At 34.0% G+C, this 24727-nt stretch overlaps 2 protein-coding genes across 4 annotated transcripts in view; both read left to right on the top strand.

The window, feature by feature from the left end:
- The first annotated feature begins 2258 nt into the window (after positions 1 to 2258).
- On the top strand, positions 2259 to 5056 carry LOC122145133. Its single transcript, XM_042757254.1, has 4 exons — positions 2259 to 2275; positions 2542 to 2713; positions 2939 to 3055; positions 4300 to 5056. The coding sequence occupies exons 1-4, from the start codon at positions 2259 to 2261 to the stop codon at positions 4636 to 4638; spliced, it is 645 nt and encodes a 214-aa protein (XP_042613188.1). The 3' UTR covers positions 4639 to 5056.
- Positions 5057 to 12084: 7028 nt separating this feature from the next.
- The window catches only part of LOC109073044 (PDZ and LIM domain protein 5-like), a 44827-nt gene continuing 32184 nt past the window's right edge, over positions 12085 to 24727 (top strand). For all 3 annotated transcript variants that reach the window (XM_042752285.1, XM_042752279.1, XM_042752292.1), the window contains exons 1-3: positions 12085 to 12204; positions 13007 to 13170; positions 24192 to 24343. In XM_042752285.1, coding sequence (XP_042608219.1) covers positions 13072 to 13170; positions 24192 to 24343 — 251 coding nt within the window. In that variant the 5' untranslated portion in view covers positions 12085 to 12204; positions 13007 to 13071. The remainder of the gene's footprint in view (positions 12205 to 13006; positions 13171 to 24191; positions 24344 to 24727) is intronic.

Below are 24727 nucleotides of genomic sequence, written 5' to 3'. Positions count from 1 at the left end.
TTAGTGTAATTCTCAAAATTCTGTGAATATTTTTTATTTTAGTAGCATTAAACAACAATATCAGTATTATTGTCACATGTCACCAATAATGTCCAACCATACGGGGATTAGTTTGTAAATTGTGTATTAGTGCGCCTTGGATATCAGGAATTCAGAGGACACAAAAAACAGTAAATGTTGTTAAATATTTAGAAGGACATTAGCAATTAAGGAATGATGGCAATTAAATGGCCTCATAACTGATTTAATGTCCATGTGATGAGAGCCAAACAACAGCTCACTTGTGTTAGCGCTGTGTTCACTGTGCTGCTCTCTTGTTATCTGACCTGTAGGCATGACTTGGTCTTTCCTCAGATTTTTTTTTTTTGTGTGGTTTTCATGGTTTTTCTTTTTTGTTTTCAGAGATTTATGTGATTGATATGAATTTGTGAAATTTATTATTTGCAGTATTTTTGAAAGTTTACCAACAGAACAATGAATGGCCTCGACACTGAAATACATTATTTGCCCTAAAGTTGAAAGTTTACTGTTCCTAATATAATAAATGAACAGCAAATATTGAACATTTAAAAAAGTTTCAAGTTAATTTAACAGATGTGATCTTCAAATGACATGACCCACAAAATGGTAGCAAGTAACTAAACCATACATATAAATGAACAGCAAATATTGAACATTTAAAAAAGTTTCAAGTTAATTTAACAGATGTTGATATTGTTAAAGGATGCTGTTTTGCACTGTATTTTGGTTTGGTTTAGTGTTGGGAACTTATGAAGTTATTGTTTAATAGTTTCCAGTCACCATTATTGTTATTAGTGATCCCTTTGGATTAATGTTTTTGTTTAATGGTTTGAGGTTTTAGCTTATTTTTTTGTATATCAGAATTCTAGAGGACACAAAAACATTAAATGTTGATTATTATTTTTATTTGAAAGGACATTAGATTTTTTGATTCATAACCAGCTACTATAAGATGCATTAAATCAGTGTACTAGATGCTATACATAGTTTGCTTGTATATAATAGATATTTTAAAAAAAAAAAAAAATCAGTAGTGTTACAGTGTCTGTAATCTATAAAATCGCCTGATTACTGTTTATCTAGGGTAACACACTTTTAGCATTTGTACTGTTTGTCTTACTATAAGAATGTGTAAGCCACGCGATGGATATTATTTTATGTGTTTGTCTGGAAACCTCTGTAGTAGTTTATAGAGTTAAGCCCTTCAGCACAGCTGTGAGAAGTAGCAACCAGTATTGAAGAAGTGATGATTAAACTGGATTTGTTCCTTTGTAATCTCTTTCTCCTCTCTTCAGCACTGCACTTGTTACATCAAAATGAATTTTTTTGAAAAATGAACTAGAACACGCATTCACAAACCAATACACTGTATTTTTTTCCTTTGTCTCTCAGGACGTTAAATGCATGCAAACATCCAGTATATATCACGCCCTACTCTATGAAACACTGCCAGAGGCGTATTCTGCCGCATCGCCAGAATCATCTGCCATCTAACACACCCTTTCATATATGCCATAATTCAAATTCGCCATTCTTGTTTTTCGGTTTTTTGCAAATACAGGTAAAAAGATCACAAAAATTCCAAACAAAATACACGGACCTAGCTGCTATACAGTTTGCATCACTTCATGTAACAAAATACACCTGATCATATGTGCTTTATAAGTGTGTGTGTGTTTGTCTGGAAGTAGTTCTATAGTGAAAATAGCTGTGAAAGTATGAAGTGATGATTAAACATGGTTAGTAGAATTTGTTTAACACAATTTATATTTTTTTTCCTTTGTCTCTCAGGCATGCAAACATCCTCACGCCCTACTCTAAAACACTGCCGGCGGTCGATGACGGCCAAAAAAAAATAATAAAAACAATCACAATATACACAATCTATATATATATGCAAAAAGATATATACCAATATAGTAGAAGCGTTTATATATATATATATATATATATATATATATATATATATATATATATATATATATATATATAATTATGCAAGCATTCAAATAAATTTTAAAAACATTGTAATAATCAATATTTATTATTAATGGTTTTTTATTTTATATATGCAGTTTTAAAAACATTAGTCACATTTATGTATTAAAAATATATAAAAAAACATAAAAAAAATATTAAAAATGATGAATAACTTAAATTTATGGCGCATAATACATATTTTTCAACAATGTTCAAACATATGTTCAAAAATATAATATATAATGTTCAAAGGTAACATGTATAATGTTTCAAAGTTTGGGGCAAAGTTTTATTTCAAATACCTTCGCTTTTTCAAAAGTCAGCATTTATAATGTCACAAAGGATTTCTGTTAAAAAAAATTTCTGTGGACCGTTTTTTTTTATTTTTTATTACATTTTGTATATAGCTAAAAGTTGCTTTAATTAAAAATGACTTAAAAATCATAAAAAAAAGATTCAAATAAACAAAATAATCAAAAAGCTAATTGTACAGGAAGCCAATTTCACACCATTGGCATATATTCATCTGTCTCTCTGCAGAGCCACATTAGCTGAGAAGGTCCCAGGTTTGTCCTGCCTGTCTCGCATTCAGAAGGACTGTCTCACCTCCACCAATAGCGATGCCTCATTCCACGACAGCAGTGTCAGCAGACAGTCATCAGTCTCTAAGAACAAACTCCACACAACCTTCGCCAGCGGCTCCAGTGCTATGGTACGATAGAATGGCTCATCTGTAAGCTTGAGTTTCTACAACTCAGATGAGATTCCATTCATATCCTGGGCCTAAAATGTTGAGATCACATGACCAGCTGAATACTGCTCACTTTATCTCAATAACACCGCTATTATCAAACACTTTCAGTTGCTGAAAATGGTGCTGGTTTATTATGGGTCTATGTTTTAGAGTGTGTGTTTATGTGTGTGTGTGAGATTGCAGGTAATGGGAGAAGTGGAGCTGGACCTGATGGAGAACAGGCGCAACTTGTCTAAAGTGTCATTTAGAGACTCATCTAGACAGCGGATCCTCAAATGCTCCTCACTGCTGATAGAGAAGGTGAGGTTTAATTCACTGACGCTAAAACATTAATATTTCACTTAAAAACTGGCTGAAAATGTACTTGCCCTCTGACCATCCAAGATATAGATGAGTTTGTTTCTTCATTGTAACATATTTGGAGAAATGTTTCATTCTATATTCTATGGATCATTTGATGTTATTGGGTGAATTGGTGATGTAAGTATGAAAGTGCTGATAGATGATTAAAAATTATCAATAATTAATAAGTAATACTCCAGTCCATCAATTAACGTCTTGTAAAGTGAAAAGCTGCATGTTTGTAAGAAACAAATACTTCATAAATTTTAACTTTACATCTCTCTTTTGGCCAAAATAGTTCATGATTCATAATAACGCTTCCTACAGTGAAAAATACCAAACCCTGTTGTCCTCTCACATCAAAATCCCCAATTTATTTGTTTATAACTGTTTTGGACTGTTTTCACATACAAACAGCGCTTGATCTGTGCATATTTCACCTGATCAAGATAAGACGATTGTTTCCATAGACTAAGCAATATTATGGATGGAGGACTCATTTTCATTTTTTTTTTTTTTTTAATTAAGAACTTAATGATGGATTTGTTTATGACAAACACTGAGCTTTTTTCTTCAACAGACACTTTCTTAACTGATGGACTGGAGTGAAAAGGGAAAGTGAAAGTGACATGACATACAGCCAAGTATAGTGACCCATACTCAGAATTCGTGCTCCGCATTTAACCCATCCAAAGTGCACACACACAGCAGTGAACACACACACACCGTAAACAACCAAAAGCAGTGGGCAACCATTTATGCTGCGGCGCCCGGGGTGCAGTTGGGGGTTCGGTGCCTTGCTCAAGGGCACCTCTGTTGTGGTATTGCCGGCCCGAGACTCAAACCCACAACCTTTGGGGTAAGGAGTCAAACTCTCTAACCACTAGGCCACGACTCCCCCCGTTGAGGATTACTTGTGAATTATTGTGATGTTTTTATCAGCTGTTTGGACTCTCATTCTGATGGCACCCATTCACTGCAGAGGATCCATTGGTGATGGAAATACAACATTTCTCCAAATATGTTACAATGAAGAAGCCAACTCATCTACATCTTGGATGTCTTGAGGGTGAGGACATTTTTTTCGGAATTTTTCAATTTTGGGTGAACTGTTCCTTTAAATAGAGTTCCAAATTAATGTACAGGAAGAATGTACATATTCAGTAATTCAACCAATCACCAAGTGTGTTTGTGTTCTGTAGCCTTCAGTACAGATGAGTGCGTCGTTCAGTCTATGCGAGCGAGATCTCGTCTCCAGTTCTCTCGCCTCGGCAACAGCACCGACGGTCGTTTACACTAAGAAGAGCGGGAGTGCCGATATAACCTCTGACCTCTCGTTTAACCCTAAGAATGACTCCATGACCCACAGCTTCTCGGATGCTCCCACAATCGTCATCAGTCCAGCTTCAGAGAGCAACATGAGAGAAGATACAAAAGGAGAAGAAAAGTCTGGATCTCACTGTCAGGATATAATGTTTGACCACACAAACATAAACTGCCCAGCAGAGCTACTGGAGACTACGGAGAGATTTCTAACATGAACCAAGCAGCACTGATCTGAGACCGTGAGACTGTTAAATAAACTCTAGTTCTAACTAGTTGTACATTTCATGAAGGAAACATCGGTGCTTGCTTGCAGCAGCTTAATAATATTAAAGTTTGAGGTAACTTAGGTAAGTTTTAGGCTTTGGTTCAGTGTAAATGAGAAATGACCTTTTTAGAGGTTGGTATTATTTTTGTGTGTGTATGATGATCAATCATTGTTTGTTTTTATTGAAAACTGACATAATTTTGTCAAAAGAAATGATAGAATAATATATTTGTACTTTACTTTTGTCTTTGAACACAATAACCTCATGGATCTGGACAGTTTTTCCACTCAAGAAAAATATGTTGTGTTTATTGATCAGTGTTTTTTTTTCTTGCTGGCTACTATACTAAAATATTTAGATTTTAAATAGCTCCTTTCTAATTTAAAAAAAACTGAATCTGTATATATTCAATACATTATAAAAAAAAGTGTTCTTTAACAGAAATGACTTTTTTAATGACCAAAAGTTTGACCATCAGCTTTTATTTAACGCAAATTACAAAATTGAAGATTTTTTTTTTAAGTTGTAAACAAAAAGATTATTGGGGTATGTTTTACAAACCCATTTCTTTCTACTTCTAACTTCAAAGTTTAATTAAATGTGTTACTTACTGATTCTTTGTAATTATTTGTGATATTTATTAGCAATTTCTGAGTGAAAATGACTTCTGTGTATTATATACATATATATATGATATATATATATATATATATATATATATATCTCATATACATATACATATATACCTGTGCTATATAATATATTATATATATAGATATATATATATATAATATACATATGTAACATATATATATATATATATATATCTAATATATTACATATATATATATATATATATATATTATATATATATATATATATATGATAATATATATATATATATATATATATATATACACTACTTAGCAATTTCCACAAATAGGTATGATGTAAGTCTTTGAACTCTCTCTCAGTTTCTCTTTTTTTAAAAACAAAATCATTGGTAATTGACAAACAACTCACATACTTAATTTATATCTTAATATTATACTGTTGGCATTACCATAGAAATATCGACCTAGAAGAGACAAAGCTTCATTTTCATCCTTCATCCAGCAGAGGACGCTGCGTCTCATGCAATCACATCCTGTGTAAATGGTTCACAGATTATCTCTAATGCAGAATTGATTGACTTTAAGTAAATAGCATAACTATTGTCTCAATGTCAAGTACCTTAATATCTGTAAGACTAGCCTGTGCTTCAGAGAGATTTGACTGTATTTAGAGCACACTGATTTTTAAACAGTCCCCTCATTTGTCTCTGTTGCTTTATGAGTGCATTAGCCAATAAAATAAACTCTAATCACTCACACTGCTTTTTCTAGAGGATAGTTTGACCTAGAGTACATTATTGATCCCCGTTCTTTGTACAGATGCTAATAATAGCTTCTTTTATGCTTTGGCATGGTCTGTGTTTACACTACATCCTGTTTAGCCCCCATTAACATCAATACACATGCTTTTAGACTGTCTATATGAAGTTTTCAACGTTTGTCTAACATGTCAGACTGTTTAAACAGTCTGCAGTCTTTGTAAAAGCTGTCGTCCTGTGGATGGAGGGGAAGGCCAGACAGGGGCTGTATGATTAAGGTACTATGTTGTGCAGTAATGACTATTATCTCTCTATGAAGGAGGGGTTTGTTGGGTTTCATCATTAATCATTACATACCTGAGTGATTTAGTATGCAGTATCACTTTTCCCCACACATCTATTGCACTATATTAAATAATTTTATTTTTTACACAATTTTGCCCGGACATTATATTAATAATAATAATACAAGGAATTTAAGTTTTTTTTTTTTTTTTGCTATTTCATAAACTTTTTACATAACTTTTTTTAAATATATTAAAAATTCAGTGATATATTGAATAGTTATTTTAATATTCATTAATATTTTTAAGTGTTACAGAACTTTGCCAGGACATTATATTTATAATTCATATTGTTTTTAAGTTATTTTTTGTTTCATTTAGTTTGCATCAGTACAATATATCAAATTTTACACATTTTGCAAAGTCATTATATTTATAAAAATACATTGAATTCAGATATTTTATTAATTTTGCTTTTAACTTTATCAGTACAATATATTAAAAATTGTAATTCAGCTATTTATTGAATTTGAGCTTTAATTTTAATATTATATATATATATATATATATATATATATATATATATATATATATATATATATATATATATATATATATATATATATTTTTTTATTTTTTTATTTTTACACAACTTTGCCAGGACATTAGGCTATTTATAATTGGTATAAGCCATACACTGAAGTGTTTTTATTTTTATTTTATTCATTATTTGATTGATTTTTTCTTCAGTACATTATGACATATAAATTCATATGTGAGTATATATATTTGGTTTTATTTTATTACATAGCTTTATTGTTTAGATAATATATTGGCTACATAACAGTAGTACACAATAGAGTAAACGTCCATATAAAGTTACAAAGGGTTTTATGTGGTATGCGGGACGGCCTTTGTGAAGTTTTGTTTTTCTAAAGGTCCAGCCCATGTTTGATGGCGTCACTTGCGGAGGAACCATGAACCTCGCAGCGCCGCTTCATCTGCACAGACGCGACGCGACCCACGCGACTCAGCATCTTCAGACCTGCACGCACAGGTAAGTGCGAGCTCATCACATGACGCAAGACAGGAGAAACTTAAAAACCGTCGTAGCAGCACAGCCACGTGAATCAAGGGTTTTAAATGGATTTCAGTTAAATACTTTTTATTGTGTAGGAGACCGGGGCAAGTTGTCACTATAGCACTTGCTTTTTATTCGCATCGATTTGAGAAGAATGCGCTTGTTTAAAATGTGAAACACTGTCTAAAGTAACAATAAGAATTTGTTCCTGCAACGTTCTGCTTTTAAATGCTTTCAGCAAAATATAATTAAGACAATTTTGAAAAACAAATAAATAAACAACATTTTTTTTTGTTCAAAAGAACAGATAAAACTCATGAACAGCATGTCCTTTAATAATTTTGACAACTTGTTTCAAACCTTTGTTTTTTAACTTCTTTCATTATATTTATCAGTCTTCCAGGAATGCATGATGGTGTGTGTGTGTGTGTGTGTGTGTGTGTGTGTTTACTTTAATCAACAGCTACAGTAGCTAACAAACTATGATGACACTGGTTATTTAGTTATATTAATTAATAAATTTTGAATGAGATTTTTGGAACCAAATGAATATTCCTACACTGATATTCAATGTTGAAATGAATGAATGCATGAATATTAATGCAGTTTTATTATTATTATTATTATTTTTTTTTGTAAAATATGTTTAGATCTGTTTAAACATAAACATATATATATTTTTAAAAGTTTAGCAAAATTCTTCTTTGACATGGCATGCTTACAAGTCGCTTAATAATAATATCCATAACAAATGGAGTAAATGTTGAGTGTGAAATAGTGAGAATAAACTGAAGTCACGAGTAAACGCAATTAGCATTTGATTGGTAGTGTTCTTCAGGAGCTGTGATGTCTCATTGATGTCTCAAGGGGCCCCATATGGATGGGGGATGTCATATGTTGTTCAGGCTGGGGTCGATGTCTGTCTTCGGCCCCTCTGGATGAGTGCATTAGACAGGCAGCAGATGAGAAAAATGATTTAAACATCACTAAATTACCATAAATAAAGTGCATATATTGGTGATTTAATGATACACTAGTGATATGAAATTAGCTGTTTTGCGTAATCTTTTCTGTGCAGTGCATGAAAAAAAACTGATCAGATTTTTTTCATACAGATAGTACTTTTAGATAGTACAGGTAACCTAAAAATGTGCCTCATGCCTTTTTTTTTTCTTTTTTTTTTAAAGTCAAAATTATTATTTAATAAGACCAAATCAATATGACTACATTAAATCTTTATTTTATTTTATTTTATTTTATTTTATTGTTTACACATATTTTCCAGGAAGTATTTATAATTGGTATAAACCATAAATCAAATATTTGTTCTTTTATTTATTTAGCTTTTTTTTTTAAACTGTACTTTAAAAAAATTATTTTACCTTATTTTAAGTCTTATTTTAACTTTCTGGATGAACTGTTTCTAGCTTCTTTGCAATGTTTGTTTGGCTTTATAAAATTTGCCAATTTAGTGTGTACTTATTTTTTAAATAAAATTGCATGTGTGTGTCACAGAGGTCACTGACTCTTTCACATTTACGCACAGCAAGCAAATGCTCAGATGCACAGACACTGTTTCATTATTTATTTTTAGCATGTAGAACATTGATTGGTCCTTGTGAAGATCTGCTCACTGCTCCAGGAACTAGCACCTTTTTGGGGCTTTAATTATTAGTATGCTCTGGACATGAATGATACCTAACATATTTTCTATGCAATTAGAGTTCCAGGTTTGAAAGTGTTGTCAGCAGGCATCAGACGACTGAATTTGTTTCTAGTCTAGTGTGATTGCATGATTCAATGCAGACAGGTTGGGATTAAATTAGATTAGTGTAAAGTCACATACAGCCAGACAGTTTTTTGTGTTCATGTAAAAGATATTTTTATTTAGAAATGTCTCACACACACACACACACACACACACACACACACACACAATGTCTCACACACACACACACACACACACACACACTATAATGGTAACTTATATGTGGTTAATGTACTTAAATCTCTTTGTAATGCTAATGAATCAGATCATCTAAAACCAGCGGCCAGTAGAAACACAACACAAAGCAGCAATCTGTTTTCCTTGTGTCTCCCACTGGAGTCACTGGATCTATAACGCATGTTGTTGAAGAAAACTGTAAACCAGAGAAGCACTTAATCCGACAGCTATTATGAACACACACACACACACACACACACACACACACACACACACACACACACACACACACAGTTATGAACACACACACACACACACACACACACACACACACACACACACACACACACTCAGGCAGCTTGTATTGTTCTGGCTTTGGTCTCAGCTGTTCTCACTCAAGCCTAAAGCTACTTACTGCCGCCACTCAGCGTGCCTCTGAACACTCTATTGTGTGTACGCATAGATCATTTATCATATGTCACTAATGTGATTTCCTTATTGTGTACTGCTACACTTCTGTGGCAATAGATGCATGTATGTGGTGTGTGTGTGTGTGTGTGTGTCTGTGTGTGTGGAGAAGGAGAGATGGACACATGAAGTGTGGTGAGTTTTAAACTTGATATTAGATCTGGGTCAGATACCGGACAAACCCCTCAGTCAGCACACACACACACACACACACACACACACACACACACACACACACACACACACACACACACACACACTCACACATATACACATACAGAGACGGTGAATGATCCCCAGACTGCCTGAGGACTGACCTTATGGCTTCTTATTGTATTAAGACTTTGTTGCTGAACATTTTGTTCCATTCTTTATGTGGTGTGAATGTATGTGTGTGTGTGTGTGTCTGGATATATGATTAATAATCACCTGTCCATTGTCCAGCTCTGAACTCACATACTCTTCCTCTCCACCCTGACTGGGAACACGCCAATAAATGTGCTGAAGTATCTATCTATCTATCTATCTATCTATCTATCTATCTATCTATCTATCTATCTATCTATCTATCTATCTATCTATCTATATATATATATATATATATATATATATATATATATTATATATATTAGGGCTGTCAAATGATTAATCATGATTAATCACATCCAAAATAAAAGTTTTGTTTACATAATATATGTATGTGTACAGGGTATATTTATATTATGTATATATAAATACACACACATAAATTATATATTTAGAAAATATTTACATGTATATACATTTATATATTTATATTCTTATATTTTATATCATAATATAAATTTTTTAATTCACATAATTTGTCATATTTTTTCTTAAATATATACATGCATGTGTGTGTATTTATATATATATAATAAAAATATACACAGTATACACACATATATTATGTAAACAAAACTTTTATTTTGGATGTGATTAATCGTGATTAATCATTTGACAGCCCTAAATATATATATATATATATATATATATATATATATATATATATATATATATATATATATATATATATACTGTATATATATAGATAGATAGATAGATAGATAGATAGATTGATCATCAATTCCTCTTTCATCTTTCCATCCATCCATCCATCCATCCATCTATTATTCTATTTATTCTATCATCTTTCAATCTATCCATCCATCCTTCCATTCCTCTTTCATTCATTCATCCATCCATCCATTTTTCTTTCATCTGTCAATCCATCCATCCATCCATCCATCCTTCCATTCCTCTTTCATCCATCCATCCATACATCCATTTCTCTATCATCTTTCAATTCATCCATCCATCCTTCCATTCCTCTTTCATCTTTCAATCTATCTATCCATCCATCCATCCATCTATCCATCCATCCTTCCATTCCTCTTTCATCTTTCAATCTATCTATCACTCCGTCCATCCATCCATTCCTCTTTCATCTTTCCATCCATCCATCCATCCATCCATCCATCCATCCATCCATCCATCCATCCATCCATCATTCCATTCCACTTTCATCCATCCATCCATTTCTCTATCATCTTTCAATTCATCATCCATCCTTCCATTCCTCTTTCATCTTTCAATCCATCCATCCATCAATCCATCCATCCATCCATCCATCCATCCATCCATCCATCCATCCATCCATCCAACCATCCATCCATCCATCCATCCATCCATCCATCCATTCCTCTATCATCTTTCCATCCATCCATCCATGATATTTATACCAAATGGAAAATTCCAGGCATGATCAACACAGTACAGAGTACAACATAATATAAACATTACTATAATTTTCCATTACTTGGGTTTGTTTAGTGAGAGTGACATTTGTCTTACTGATAGCAGATGAAGAGCATTCTGCATAATGCGTGATGACAGCATGGATCTGTATTCCAGTGTTTACAGCAGTCTAACTCTTTTCCCATGACGAATTATTGGACAATATGAGCAGTAGACACAGAAGACAAAGACACTGGCAGGCTAAAGCATTCCCTCCTGAAATGTGCCGATGACGGGACGCCCATCTGACCGGTGGAACATTCCAGCGTCTGATCCTAATCGTCTAATCCCAGGACCTTTGTTTTAGGTTCTGGTGGCTTTATGATGGTTCCTCCTTAATATTTGGCAGCACGTCTAGGGTCTGTTCCCTAAATATCAGCGTGTAAGCCTAACACCCAATCCCAACCCCCAAAATACACACACGCCCTCTGATAGATGGGTATAAATGGGCAGCCTGCTGTCTGTGTGGATCATTTGGTGTCAGACCTTTAGATCGCATTGCAAAGGATTTTGTGTTTCTTTTTGTCAAGATTGTTGCTTTTTGAAGGTAAATTTGTCTGATTAACATATGCAGAATGATTACTTCACTTTAGCTTTGTTAAATGCATGTTAACTTACGCATATTGTATTATGTAACAGTTTGTTGTATTACAGTACAGTACTGTTCAAAAGTTTTTCTTTTAAAGAAATTATTTTATTCAGTTAGGATGCAATAAATTGATCAAAAGTGACAGTAAAGACATTTATGGATGTTAAAAAAGAGTTTATTTCAAATAAGTGCTGTTCTTTTGAACTTTACAGTTTCCACAAAAATATTAAGCAGCACAACAACTGTTTCCGACTGGACTGGAGTAATGATGCTTTGCATCTCAGGAATAAATGACATGTTAAAAAATATATTAAAATATAAACAGTTGTTTTAAATTGTAATAATATCTCCTAATATTACTGTTTTTTTTTTTTTTGGTTCTCTATTTTGACCAAATAAATGCAGCCTTGGTGAGCATTAAATCATTAAAAAAATCTGGTGCTATATATTCAACCAACTTCATTTTTTTAATGACACTGAGCTGTTTTTTTATTATTATAAATATGACTTTTATACTGCTTTCTGCTGCTAAATTTTATTAGTTGTGTTTCATAAGACAAGCATCGCTTTTTCTTCTAACTTCAAGTAAAACAGGTTTTTGCAAGTAAAAAATACTTTAAAAACTGCATGGAGATGCCTTGGCAACCTTCTAGCATTGGGTTTTTCCACTTTTTTTTTTTACAAAAAGTACAAATCTAGTTTTAAATCACATGCTTTTTCAACAGTGTCTGACTGAACACCTCTGCCTCTCTCTCTCTAGGGCATTCTGTGAGGACTTTCTGAGTGTTTGGCAGCCTCTGTGGGTGTGTTTTATATCAGACAGCTATGAGTGGTAAATACAGTGTGGTGTTACAGGGTCCGGCCCCATGGGGCTTCAGACTGCATGGGGGGAAAGACTTCAACATGCCTCTCTCCATTTCACGGGTGAGTACAAACACACACTCATTCAAACATGATACACCCCTTCTGACCCCCCAACACCATCTGTACCCTTTAATGATCTCCCGCTCCCTTTTTTTTCTCTTTTTGTCTATTTTTATGTTGCTTTTGACCTCGTCATTATGTATAGGGGAGAGCAGGGTAAGCTGTGTTTTAAAACTGTGCACAGTGTTTATAATGTAGTCATATTTTTAGAAAAGACCCAGTATAAGCGGCTGCCTGTGAATGAGAGATACATATATTTTGCATGTCAGTAATGTGTCAGAACAAATTAAATTTATCCAGGAAAGAAGTCTGTAATGCTTAGCAAGATTGCATTTATTTGATCGAAAATACATAAAAACTGTAATATTGTAAAACATTATTACAATTTAAATTATTTTATTTTAATATATGTTAAATGATCCATCAGAAATTATTTGAATATACTGATTTGCAGCTAAACATTTTATTATTGTCACTGTTAAAAACAGTGTTCAAACATTCTTTGATGAACAGAAAGTTCAAAAGAACAGTATTTATTTGAAATGGAAAACTTTTGTAACATTATAAATGTATTTACTGTCACTTTTAAATAATTAAATGCATCCTCTCTGAATAAAACTATTAATTTCTTAAAAAAATCTAACTGACCCCAAAATTTTGAACAGTAGTGTATAGCATACATGTTGGTAAATTGCCACTGAATAAAGCCATTAAAATTATTTGGGTAAAAATTAATCATACATTATTAAATAAAGCATTTTCCCCAAAATTATATCAGTAGGTAAAGGGTTAATGATGCTTTGGGGTAATTTATATATGCCATAAAAACTTACAAATATTAGTACAAAATTGCAATTTAATTGTGCAATTAAAATATTCTCACTTTTAAACATTTTATTTACAGGTTTATGCAAAGAAAAGATGCAAACAATTGTGCGTTATAAAACATTTATTTATTTATTTTGGCAATTACACCGTGTTCCTGTAGCTCTAATAGAAAAGCATGACACTAGCAAAACCAATGGTTCAATTCCCAGTGAATGCATGAACTAAAAAGATGTATAGCTTAAATGCAATGCAATTCACTTTGAAAAAATGCATCTGCCAATTGCATGAATGCAGTTGTGTTTTCTGTATTCATATATTACAACATACCCCTAATGTGGACAACTTTTTTAAAAAGGCATATTTCTGTCTATATATTTATAGACACTTTCTTCTAATATGTCACTTGATAGTGTATATATATTGAAGACTCTTAGTTTTACCTCCATCTCATTTCCTCTTGACTATAGGACAAACTTAAGTCACAAGTGGCATAGCTTACCCTGCTCCCCCTGAATATTTATCTCTTTATCTGTTAAGTGATCTATGTAACCTTTCGTTTCCACCTGTTGCTACTTTTTATTTCCTAATGTGTCTTCCACCCTCTCTCTATCTACAGTATCTCTCTCACACACACACACACACACACACACACACACACACACACACACACACACACACACACACACACACACACACACACACACACACACACACACACACACACACACACACACACACACACACACTCACACTCTCTGATGCACGTATGTCACACACCCGTTTGGGCTGCCAATGTATGACAGCTATTCCCACAATGCCATCTGGCAGAGGAGTGATGTAAATTACATGCTGATTGATTTTCCTTGCCTCTCTCTATTTCTTTCCCTCCCCCTCTCCAGACTCTTCCCTCTTTTCTTCTGTCCTCCCCTCTCCATCTCGGTATTTTTAAGTCTTTTAAATTTTTTTTTAATTGTGCTGTTGTGTTTTACAAGCTATTTTTACAGTGTTATTTTAATTTGTTTTATTTTTTTTATAAAATTATTTTATTTTGTTTTAAAACAATTATTTAAAAATAATAAAAGTATTAAAATAAAATAAAGTTTTAAAAATAAATAAAAATAATTAATGTATTTATATATTTCTCTCTTTAATGTCGTTAATTTGGATCTTATTTGGTCTCATTGGGTCTCATAGTGTTACAAGCTCATAAGTCGCAATAGCAATGATGTGTGCATTCGAATAAAAAAATATATGCATTGGACAATTTCATATTTATTTTTTCCATCAGACAGTGATTTTTCACATAAGAGTTTGTGATGTTGTGGTTCGTCTGAATGCTGGTAGGTCTGGTTCGTGGCTTAGAACGCTTTGTATGTGAAGCCAGTGAAAATATTTTATCAATAGAGCGAACACTCTCTCTGATCCTGCTACAGATGTTACTCACACTCCATAGAACATGTTATTTCAACTTCAGATCCTCAGTAAAATCTGGGAGCCCAGCTGTCAGCTAGCTGGACACATCATAAATCTGTGATTTACATGTATAGGTTCATTTTTAAAATGAATCTATTTATTAAAATGGGTGTTAATGGGTGTTTGTGGGTTTATGAGATTTAAAATTATATAGTTTTGTAGTGTTTATAAGTAATTTTTATTCTACACTCTTAAAACTCATCAGTGATTCTAAAATTATACAGTTTAGCAGTAATTATACAAATGTCTTCTTTTTAAGAAAAGTTCTTTGATTTTAAATGTTTTTTTTAAGAACTTGGTTTCTCTTTGGAAAAGGTTCTTTTGGGGACCAAAAATGAGTTAGAGGGAAGGTTCTTTTGGGGACCCAAAAATGGTTCTTCTATGGCATCAGTGCGAAAACCCCCATCACAAACTTTATTTTTAAGAGTGTAGAGGGACATGTTATCATTTCAGTCTGCAAAGCATTGCCTGACTGTAGTTTAACTACTTAAAACAGACCTGCTGCTTCAAGATTTGTCCTGCATTTCTCATGACATCATCTCTAGAGGAGTCTCCGCGTGTTGGGTCATAAACTTTTCGGCGATGATAAGATAAAATGAGAATGTTCCTGTTCATGCAATAGTAAAATTAGCTGCTTTCTCAGAGGTCCTCTGCAGGCAGTCAAGTGTTTCAGCCGTGAGGATGAAGCTGCAGCTTTTCTGGCAGGAACTTGTAGGTTGCAGATGCAGTATTTCAGTGCAGTGTTTGTGCTGATGTCAGATAGGGCGGGGCACTGGGACAGGTTTAAACTGTAAATAAGTGTTGGGGGGAGTGTGTTTGGACGTGGACAGGTCTGAGGTTGTAGGAGTGTGATTGGTTTTTTGTTTTGTGTGAAAGCGGTGGGGAGTTTAGCAGTGAGATTGGGTTGGTCTGGACCTCGCTGTACCTCAGCCAGCTTTTCAGACATTTAATATTCTAAGTTCTAGTTTATGGTGGGATTTAATACAAGGATCTGGTCTAAACTAGGCTTTATAAGACTGTGGTTTGGAGCTGCTGCCACGTTCTGGTTAGTGTCAGTGCACAGGATCACAGCTGGGTGTGTATTCTCTTTCTTTCTTTCTGTGCTTCTATACCATCTGATACCATCATGGAGATTTTTTCTCTCTATCGATCTTTCTCTCTCTAGGATTGAAGGAAATGTGATTGGTGTTTGCCTGCCACAATGAAGCTAGGAGGATGGCGTGGGTGGTTGCTAGGATCTTTCTAAGTGGTTGCTAAGGTGTTCAGAATGTTCAGTGTATGGTTTCTAGATTGTTGTCTGTGGTTGCCAGCAAAATTTGTCTGTGTAGTTGCAGAATGTTGTTTAACAGTATACGGTTTCTATAATGTTGTCAGTGGTTGCTCGGGCATTTGTGCATGGTTGCTAAGGAGTTCAGAATGTTTTTGGCACTATACTGTTGCTAGGAAGTTTTGGGTGGTTGCTAAGGCCTTACTGAGGGGTTGCTAAGGTGTTCAGAATGTTGTTTAACAGTATACGGTTTCAATAATGTTGTTAGTGGTTGCTAGGGCATTTGTGCATGGTTGCTAAGGAGTTCAGAATGTTTTTGGCACTAAATTGTTAGGAAGTTTTGGGTGGTTGCTAGGGCCTTACTGATGGATTGCTAAGGTGTTCAGAATGTTGTTTAACAGTAAACGGTTTCTATAAAGTTGTTAGTGGTTGCTAGGGCATTTGTGCATGGTTACTAGGAGTTCAGAAAGTTTTGGCTCTGTACTGTTGCTAGGAAGTTTTGGGTGGTTGCTAGGGCCTTACTGAGGGGTTGCTAAGGTGTTCAGAATGTTGTTTAAGAGTATACAGTTTCTATAATGTTGTAAGTGGTTCCTAGGCTATTTGTGTGTGGTTGCTAAGGAGTTCAGAATGTTTTTGGCACTATACTGTTACTAGGAAGTTTTGGGTGATTGCTGGGGCTTTACTGAGGGGTTGCTAAGGTGTTCTGAATGTTGTTTAACAGTATACTGTTTCCAGAATGTTGTGGGTGGTTGCTAGGGTGTTACTGTGTGGTTGCTAATGAGTTCAGAGTGTTGTTTAACAGTATATTGTTTATAGAATGTTGTGGGTGGTTGCTAAGATGTTCAGAATGTTGTTTAACACTATAATGCTTCTAAAATGTTGTGAATCATTGTTAGGGTGTTACTGTGTGGTTGCTAGGGTGTTTAGAATGTTTTTGTTAACAGTATACGGTTGCTATGGTTGATGTTGTGGGTGGTTGATGGGGTGTTGCTAGGGTGCTAGGTTATTGCTTACTGGCCCAGAAAAACCTGAAACACAAACAGATATTTTTAGGACTGTAATTCAAATCACTGTAGTTATTATTACCTAAAACTAAAACTATCAAAAATCGTTTTTGTTAATTGAAATACAGCTGAAATGAAATATAAGATACACACACAGGAAAAAAACATGTATTTAATGGATCCATTTTAATGCCCCTTGTGAGATTTCTCTGCTCCTCCTGAAACCTGATATAATGTCAGAAATCATTTCACTGAATTATTAATGGCATGGCATTCAAGTACAAGCTGTACCATTTCTCCTGATCATGTCAGCAGATTGTACTTTCAGTCTCACCACCTGTAAGATTCCACATGTGAGTGTGAGACGAGCAGGAAACAAACTCAACCATTCATTCAGCCATTTATGCTATTTGATTACACAGTGCTCTGGAGTACTTGTTTCTGATTGGCCATTCAGTGGTCAAAATTGTTCAAAAGTTTGAGTTTTTAAAAAAAAAATGTTTTTGAAAGAAGTCTCTAATGCTCACCAAGGCTTCATTTATTTGACCAAACATACAGTAAAAACAGTAATATCGTGAAATATTATTACAGTTTAAAATAACAGTTTACTATTTGAATATATTTTAAAATGTAATTTATTCCAAAGCTGAATTTTCAGCATCATTACTTCAGTCTTCAGTGTCACATGATCCTTCAGAAATCATTCAGATATGCTGATTTGCTGCTCAAGAAACATTTCTTATTATTATCAATGTTAAAAACTGTTGTGCTTCTTAAAGGGATAGGTCACCACCCCAAAATTTTTGTTTTTGTTTATCTGCTTACCCCCAGGGCATCCAAGATGTAGGTGACCTTGTTTCTTCAGTAGAACACAAACAAAGATTTTTAGTTGCAGTCTATTAGTCTTATAATGGCAGCCAATGGGCTCCACGGTTTTGAGAGTAAAAAAACATACACAGATAAAACCAAATTAAACCCTGCGGCTCGTGACGATACATTGACACGAAACAGTTGGTCTGTGCAAGAACCTGAACAGTATTTATATATTTTTTTACCTCTGATACACCGCAATGTCCAACTGTCCTGAGCGTGTTCACAACATCCGGCGCATGACGTCAAATAAATACGGCTTGGCAAAAAAATCCACGTTGTCTGATGATATATTAAAATCGTCTTCCATTGTGATGACCTGTACTTCTAAATATCTTTAGATCATCGCAGTGCCAGTAAAGACGTCTGCAGTCTCTTTGCACTGTGTAAATAATGAGTGATGTATACACGCGACAGATCACTTCCGCACATGCGTCTACTATCATAGATATGTATCGATGTCTTATTCGACCGCTCCATATGTTGACACGTCCACCATTTTGGAACGTATCGCGGCACATAGAAAGAGCCACAAATGAGGCATCTACTTATATATATCTATGTCTACTATGCCAGAGCACTTACATGTGTCACGTGCCGGATGTTGTGAACGCGCTCAGACATTGCAGTGGATCAGAGGTAAAATAATTAAATAAATACTGTTCAGTTTCTTGCACAGACCGATCATTTCGTGTCTTAAGACCTCAATGTATCATCACGAGCCGCAGGGTTTACTTTGGTTTTGTTTGTGTATGTTTTTTTTACTCTTATAATGGCAGCCCATTGACTGCCATTATAAGACTGATAGACTGCAACGGTTTGAGTTAAAAATCTTTGTTTGTGTTCTACTGAAGAAACAAAGTCACCTACATCTTGGATGCCCTGGGGGTTAACATTACATTTTAATTTTTGGGTGAACTACCCCTTTAATCCTTTTGTAGAAACCATGATACATTTCTCTAGGATTCTTTGATGAATAGAAAGTTAAAAAGAGCAGCATTTATTTGAAATACAGATCTTTTGCAGCATTATAAATGTGTTTACTGTCACTTTTGGTCAGTGCATCCTTGCTGAATAAAGTATATATTAAAATTGTTTTTTTTTTATGATAAAACATTAATATACTTAAATATTTTAACAAGAACTTCTCTTTAAAACTAGTGATTTGCTATTTATTTTTACTTTTTTAAAATCATCTTAGGGTATGGAAAATTCCCTTTAATTGAATAATCACCCATTTTCTATATTGGTATTGCAGCAGAAACAAACACAAGCATTCATTACAATCATAGACTGAATGAAATGCCCCTCTGTCTGACTTTTCAAACACATGGCTTAATTATTTGCGTAGATCTGTTCAGTGTAACGTAATAAAGCAAATGGTATCTGTCTCACACACTTCATCTGAATATTACTGCACACATTCTCCAGCAGCCGTGCAACACCTTCAGAAACAGTAAAAGCACTGATGCTGGAGTGGCAGAGCTGTATGCGGTGTGACGCACTGATGCTGGAGTGGCAGAGCTGTATGCGGTGTGACATCACGGTTGTGCTGTGTAAAATCACCACCTGTTATATTTCAGGTTTACATGTGCTGTGGTGTGTTTGGGAAATGTAATGTTTCATGAAGAAAACGTGAATGAGATTTTATATCTAATGTATTTCTTTTAAAATACTTTTTTTTTTCATATGTTGTATGGAAGGGAGCAGTATGAAGTTTTTGCTAAATATCTCCTTTTGTGGTCCAATGATTCCTTTAAAGGAATAGTTCACTCAAAAATGAAAACTGGCTAAAAATTTACTCACCAATGGATGCTATGCAGTGAATGGGTGCCGTCAGAATGAGAGTCGAAACAGCCGATAAAAACATCACAATAATCCAAAAGTAATCCACACCACTTCAGTCCACCAGTTAACATGGTGAGGTGAAAAGCTACGTGTTTGTAAGAATCAAATCCATCATTAAGGCGTTTTTAACTTTAAACTGTCGCTTCTGGCCAAAGAACAAGTTCTCTATCCATAAAAAGAATTCCTCCAGTGAAAAAGTCCATCCCCTGTTGTGCTCACACATCAAAATCCACCAACATTTATTAGTTTAACGTTAGAGCTGTTTTGGACTGTTTTTGCTTGTAAACGGTGCTTGATCTGTGCATATTTCTCTCCTGATTCAGACGATTTTTACAGGAGAAAGCAATATTATGGATAGAGGACTCATATTTTAGCCGAAACCAATAGTTTGAAGATAAATCCATGTGATGGATTTGTTTTTTTTACAAACATGCAGCTTTTCACTTCACTTTAACTTCAAGATGTTAACAGATGTAATGGAGTGGTGTGGATTATTGTGATGTTTTTATCAGCTGTTTGGACTCTCATTCTGACAGCACCCATTCACTGCAGAGCATCCATTGGTGAGCAAGTGGTGGAATGCTACATTTCTCCAAATCTGATAAAGAAACAAACTCATCTACATCTTGGATGGTCTGAGGGCGAGTACATTTTCAGCAATTTTTTTATTTTTGAGTGAACTGTTCCAAGAATCACATAATTTCTATGCTGTTATTTGTACATAGAACTATGCTTTCTTCTTTGCAAGCATAGTTTGGCATTAAATGTTGATTGTCCCTTAAAAACATTTGTCACTGGTGCTCTAACCAGCACTAAAACCAGCAGCCCTCTAATTACTAGTGTGGTGTCTTGACTTTCAAAACCAGTCACACCACATGAGTAAACAAGTCGTGAAAATATTTAGCACCAGATTCAGGCCCAGCTAAGACACACGAAACAGACCAAAATGTGTGTTCACATACAGGCTGCCTGAGTAACCTGTCATTCGGAACATGTATGACTTATGAACTATGAAAATGGCCAAAAAGTTCAATAAGAGTATTTTTTTTTTTTAAAGAAATTCATACTTTCATTAAGCAAGGGTGCATTAAATTGATCAAAAGTGACAAAACATAAAACTAAAGACATTTATGTTACAAAAGAATTCTATTTCAAATAAATGCTGAAAAAATGTATTATGAATTCCACAAAAATACTGTATGAAGCACCACAACTGTTTAAATCATTAATAATAAGAAGGAATATTTCTTGAGCAGCAAATCAGCATATTAGAATGATTTCTGAAGGATCATGTGAAGTGAACTGAAGACTGCAGTAATGATGCTGAAAATTCAGCTTTGCTTCACAGGAATAAAATAAATTTTTAAATTATATTATAATAGATCACAGTTATTTTAAATTCTAAAAATATTTCACAATTTTACTTACTATTTTTGATTAAATAAATGCAGCCTTAGTGAGCATAAAAGACTTAAATCTTACCGACCCCACACTTTTGAACAGTATTGCGATGTATTGACCAGGAGTCAATTCATAGTCATAGTAGTTACTTTTAAAGTCAAAATTGAATTATTATTATTATTATTAAAAATCATTTAAACAGCTATTTTAACTACATATAAAGTGTGGGTTCTCATTTTTAATTGTTTTGAGGGAGCTGACATTCTCTCTGAAATTGTGACATGTATGTAATATGCATTCTGAAACTCTGTAAGTCATTGGAAAAATGCAAGAATTTTCATTTTGGGTGCATTATTTTTTCTTTAAAGATTCAAACCAGAGTTCCTCTTTGCCCCGTGGATAAATCATAACGATGCAAAACTGACCTGACCCCATTCACTAAACATACATACATTTGTATGCAAACTCACACACTTATAAACACGCACACACACACACACACACACACACACACACACCCCCAAACACACACACACACACACACACACACACACACACACACACACTTCTTGCTCCTTGCTCTACCATCAGATCTCATATTGGTTCCATTTCCTTTCTTTTGAAATTTCTTGTGTACACTTCCTGATTTCAGATGTGTTTATTTTTTTGTTAGTGTTGTCTGTTGTTGTGGTGGGGGGAGCATGGATGCTGATGGAAGTCAAAGACTAACACGCAATATGATTCTAAAGAGCATTATTTTCTCAAGAGCATTAGTGAGAATTGTGTGAGCATTTACAATTGCACACGACGGCTCAAAAACAACCCTGAAACACAAGTTTGCGAGTTAATTATTTGTTTCCACCTCCAAATTGGCTTTGCTTTAGTTATGTCGAGATTGTGGTTTCGTGAAAAATGGCATCCATGGTGTCTTTGGGTGCCATTGTGCTGTAATTGCTCTCAGATGCTCTTCGTGTTTTATTTCTGTTTACTCTCCAGTGGAAACAGAAGTTATGAGAGGAATCAAAGAACACGGTGCGCTTTTGTGTTATTGCGGCATTAAACCAGCAATGTTGCATACTAGTACCACATGTTTTCAACCAGGTTCTTGTATTTTCACCGCACAAATAATTTCTCGAGTGCACAAGAAAGAGTGAGTGTTTCTTGATGGATGATTTTGGAAAAAATTTGTTAATTAGATGTTGTATTATATGTTTTTTGTGTTTTGTATTATAAGAAGGCTGATGAGAAAAGATGACATATGTCTGCCATCTGCAGGGTTTGTGTTTATATAAGATAATCTTATTAAAGAGGTCATGTGATAATTGAAGAGCACTTGAGTGGTTTTAGACTGAAAGCGGACTGCGGTTTCAGCTCTGCTGTAATGTCACGCTCGACTTGTGCATCAGGCTGGGATTTCAGAGTTCTCTTCTCTTTAATTCTGTTTGAATTGGCCCGTCCTCACCAGCCTCAGGTTCACTGGGACATCCGCTGGGATTTACAGACCACTTGAACTGGATTTATTTGCACAAAACGTGAACTTTTGTCTTGAATTGTTTACTGTTGAAAGCTCAGCTGTCTTTGAAGTAAGTCTCTACATGACTTCATTTACTGATACTCTTTTATTGTTTCCTAAAGCTTTTATAGTGAAACTTTACCTAAGTTCAAAAGCGCAGCTTAAATGTTTGTTTTTAGTCACTTTATTTGAATTCTGATTTGTACATACACTACCATTTGGGGTCAGTAAGATCTAATCAATGCTTTTATTCAGCAAGGATGCATTCAATTGATCAGAAGTGATAGTAAAGACATTTATAATGTTACCAAAGATTTTTTTATTTCAAATAAATGCTGTTCTTTTGAACGTTCTATTCATCAAAGAATCCTGAAAAAAATCATGGTTTTCATAAAAATGTTGTTTGTTTTTCTGACATTAATAATAATAAGAATATTTCTTAAGCAGCAAATCAGCATATTAAAATGATTTCTGAAGGATCATGTGACACCGAAGACTGGAGTAATGATGCTGAAAATTCAGCTTTGTATCACAGAAATAAATTATATTCTACAATATATTACAATAGAAAACAGTTATTTTAAATTGTAATAATATTTCAATTTATTGCTGTTTTTATGGGTTTTCTTATCAAATAAATGCAGCCTTGGTGAGCATAAGAAACTTCTTTAAAAACAATTAAAAAAAACTTTTAAAAGGAAGTGTATATGTTGAAATTGCAGTAAGATAATAAGATTGAAAAAAAATCTCCATCTTGTACATGAAAGCTTCTCTGTGTGTCACTGTGTTGTTTTGATCATTATATGTGTGGTTTCAGCTGATAGATGGAGGAAAGGCTGCTAAAGCGGGAGTTGCTGTGGGAGATCTGGTCCTGTCCATCGACGGCATCAGCACTGACAGCATGAACCACCTTGAGGCTCAGAATAAGATCAAATCCAGCACAGACATACTCAACCTCTCCTTACAGAAGTAAGAATATGCTTGCACTGCTTTGGTAATGGTCAAAAATAATTCATTATGCTAAAAATAACATAAAAGGTTTACATAGGAAATAGTACTGTTCAGTGTGTACAAACAGTATATATTTTGCACAGTATGCAAACTTCCTGTATGCACAGAATACACAACCTTTTGCGCAGTATACAACAATGCATGGAATACTATATTACACAATGCAATGAGCTTGCATTGTTTTTTCAAATATTTGTGGTTTATTTTGTGTTTTTATGTATTATTTATTATTATTTATTATTATTATTATTATTATTATTTATTATTCATTTCATATATTTTATTTATTTTTAATTAATTCATGTATTTATATATATATATATATATATATATATATATATA

Source organism: Cyprinus carpio, chromosome A5, assembly GCF_018340385.1.
Source record: "Cyprinus carpio isolate SPL01 chromosome A5, ASM1834038v1, whole genome shotgun sequence".
Taxonomy (NCBI): Eukaryota; Metazoa; Chordata; class Actinopteri; order Cypriniformes; family Cyprinidae; genus Cyprinus; species Cyprinus carpio.
The sequence above is the reverse complement of the archived record's forward strand: the minus strand, read 5'-3'. Positions and strand labels throughout refer to the sequence as shown.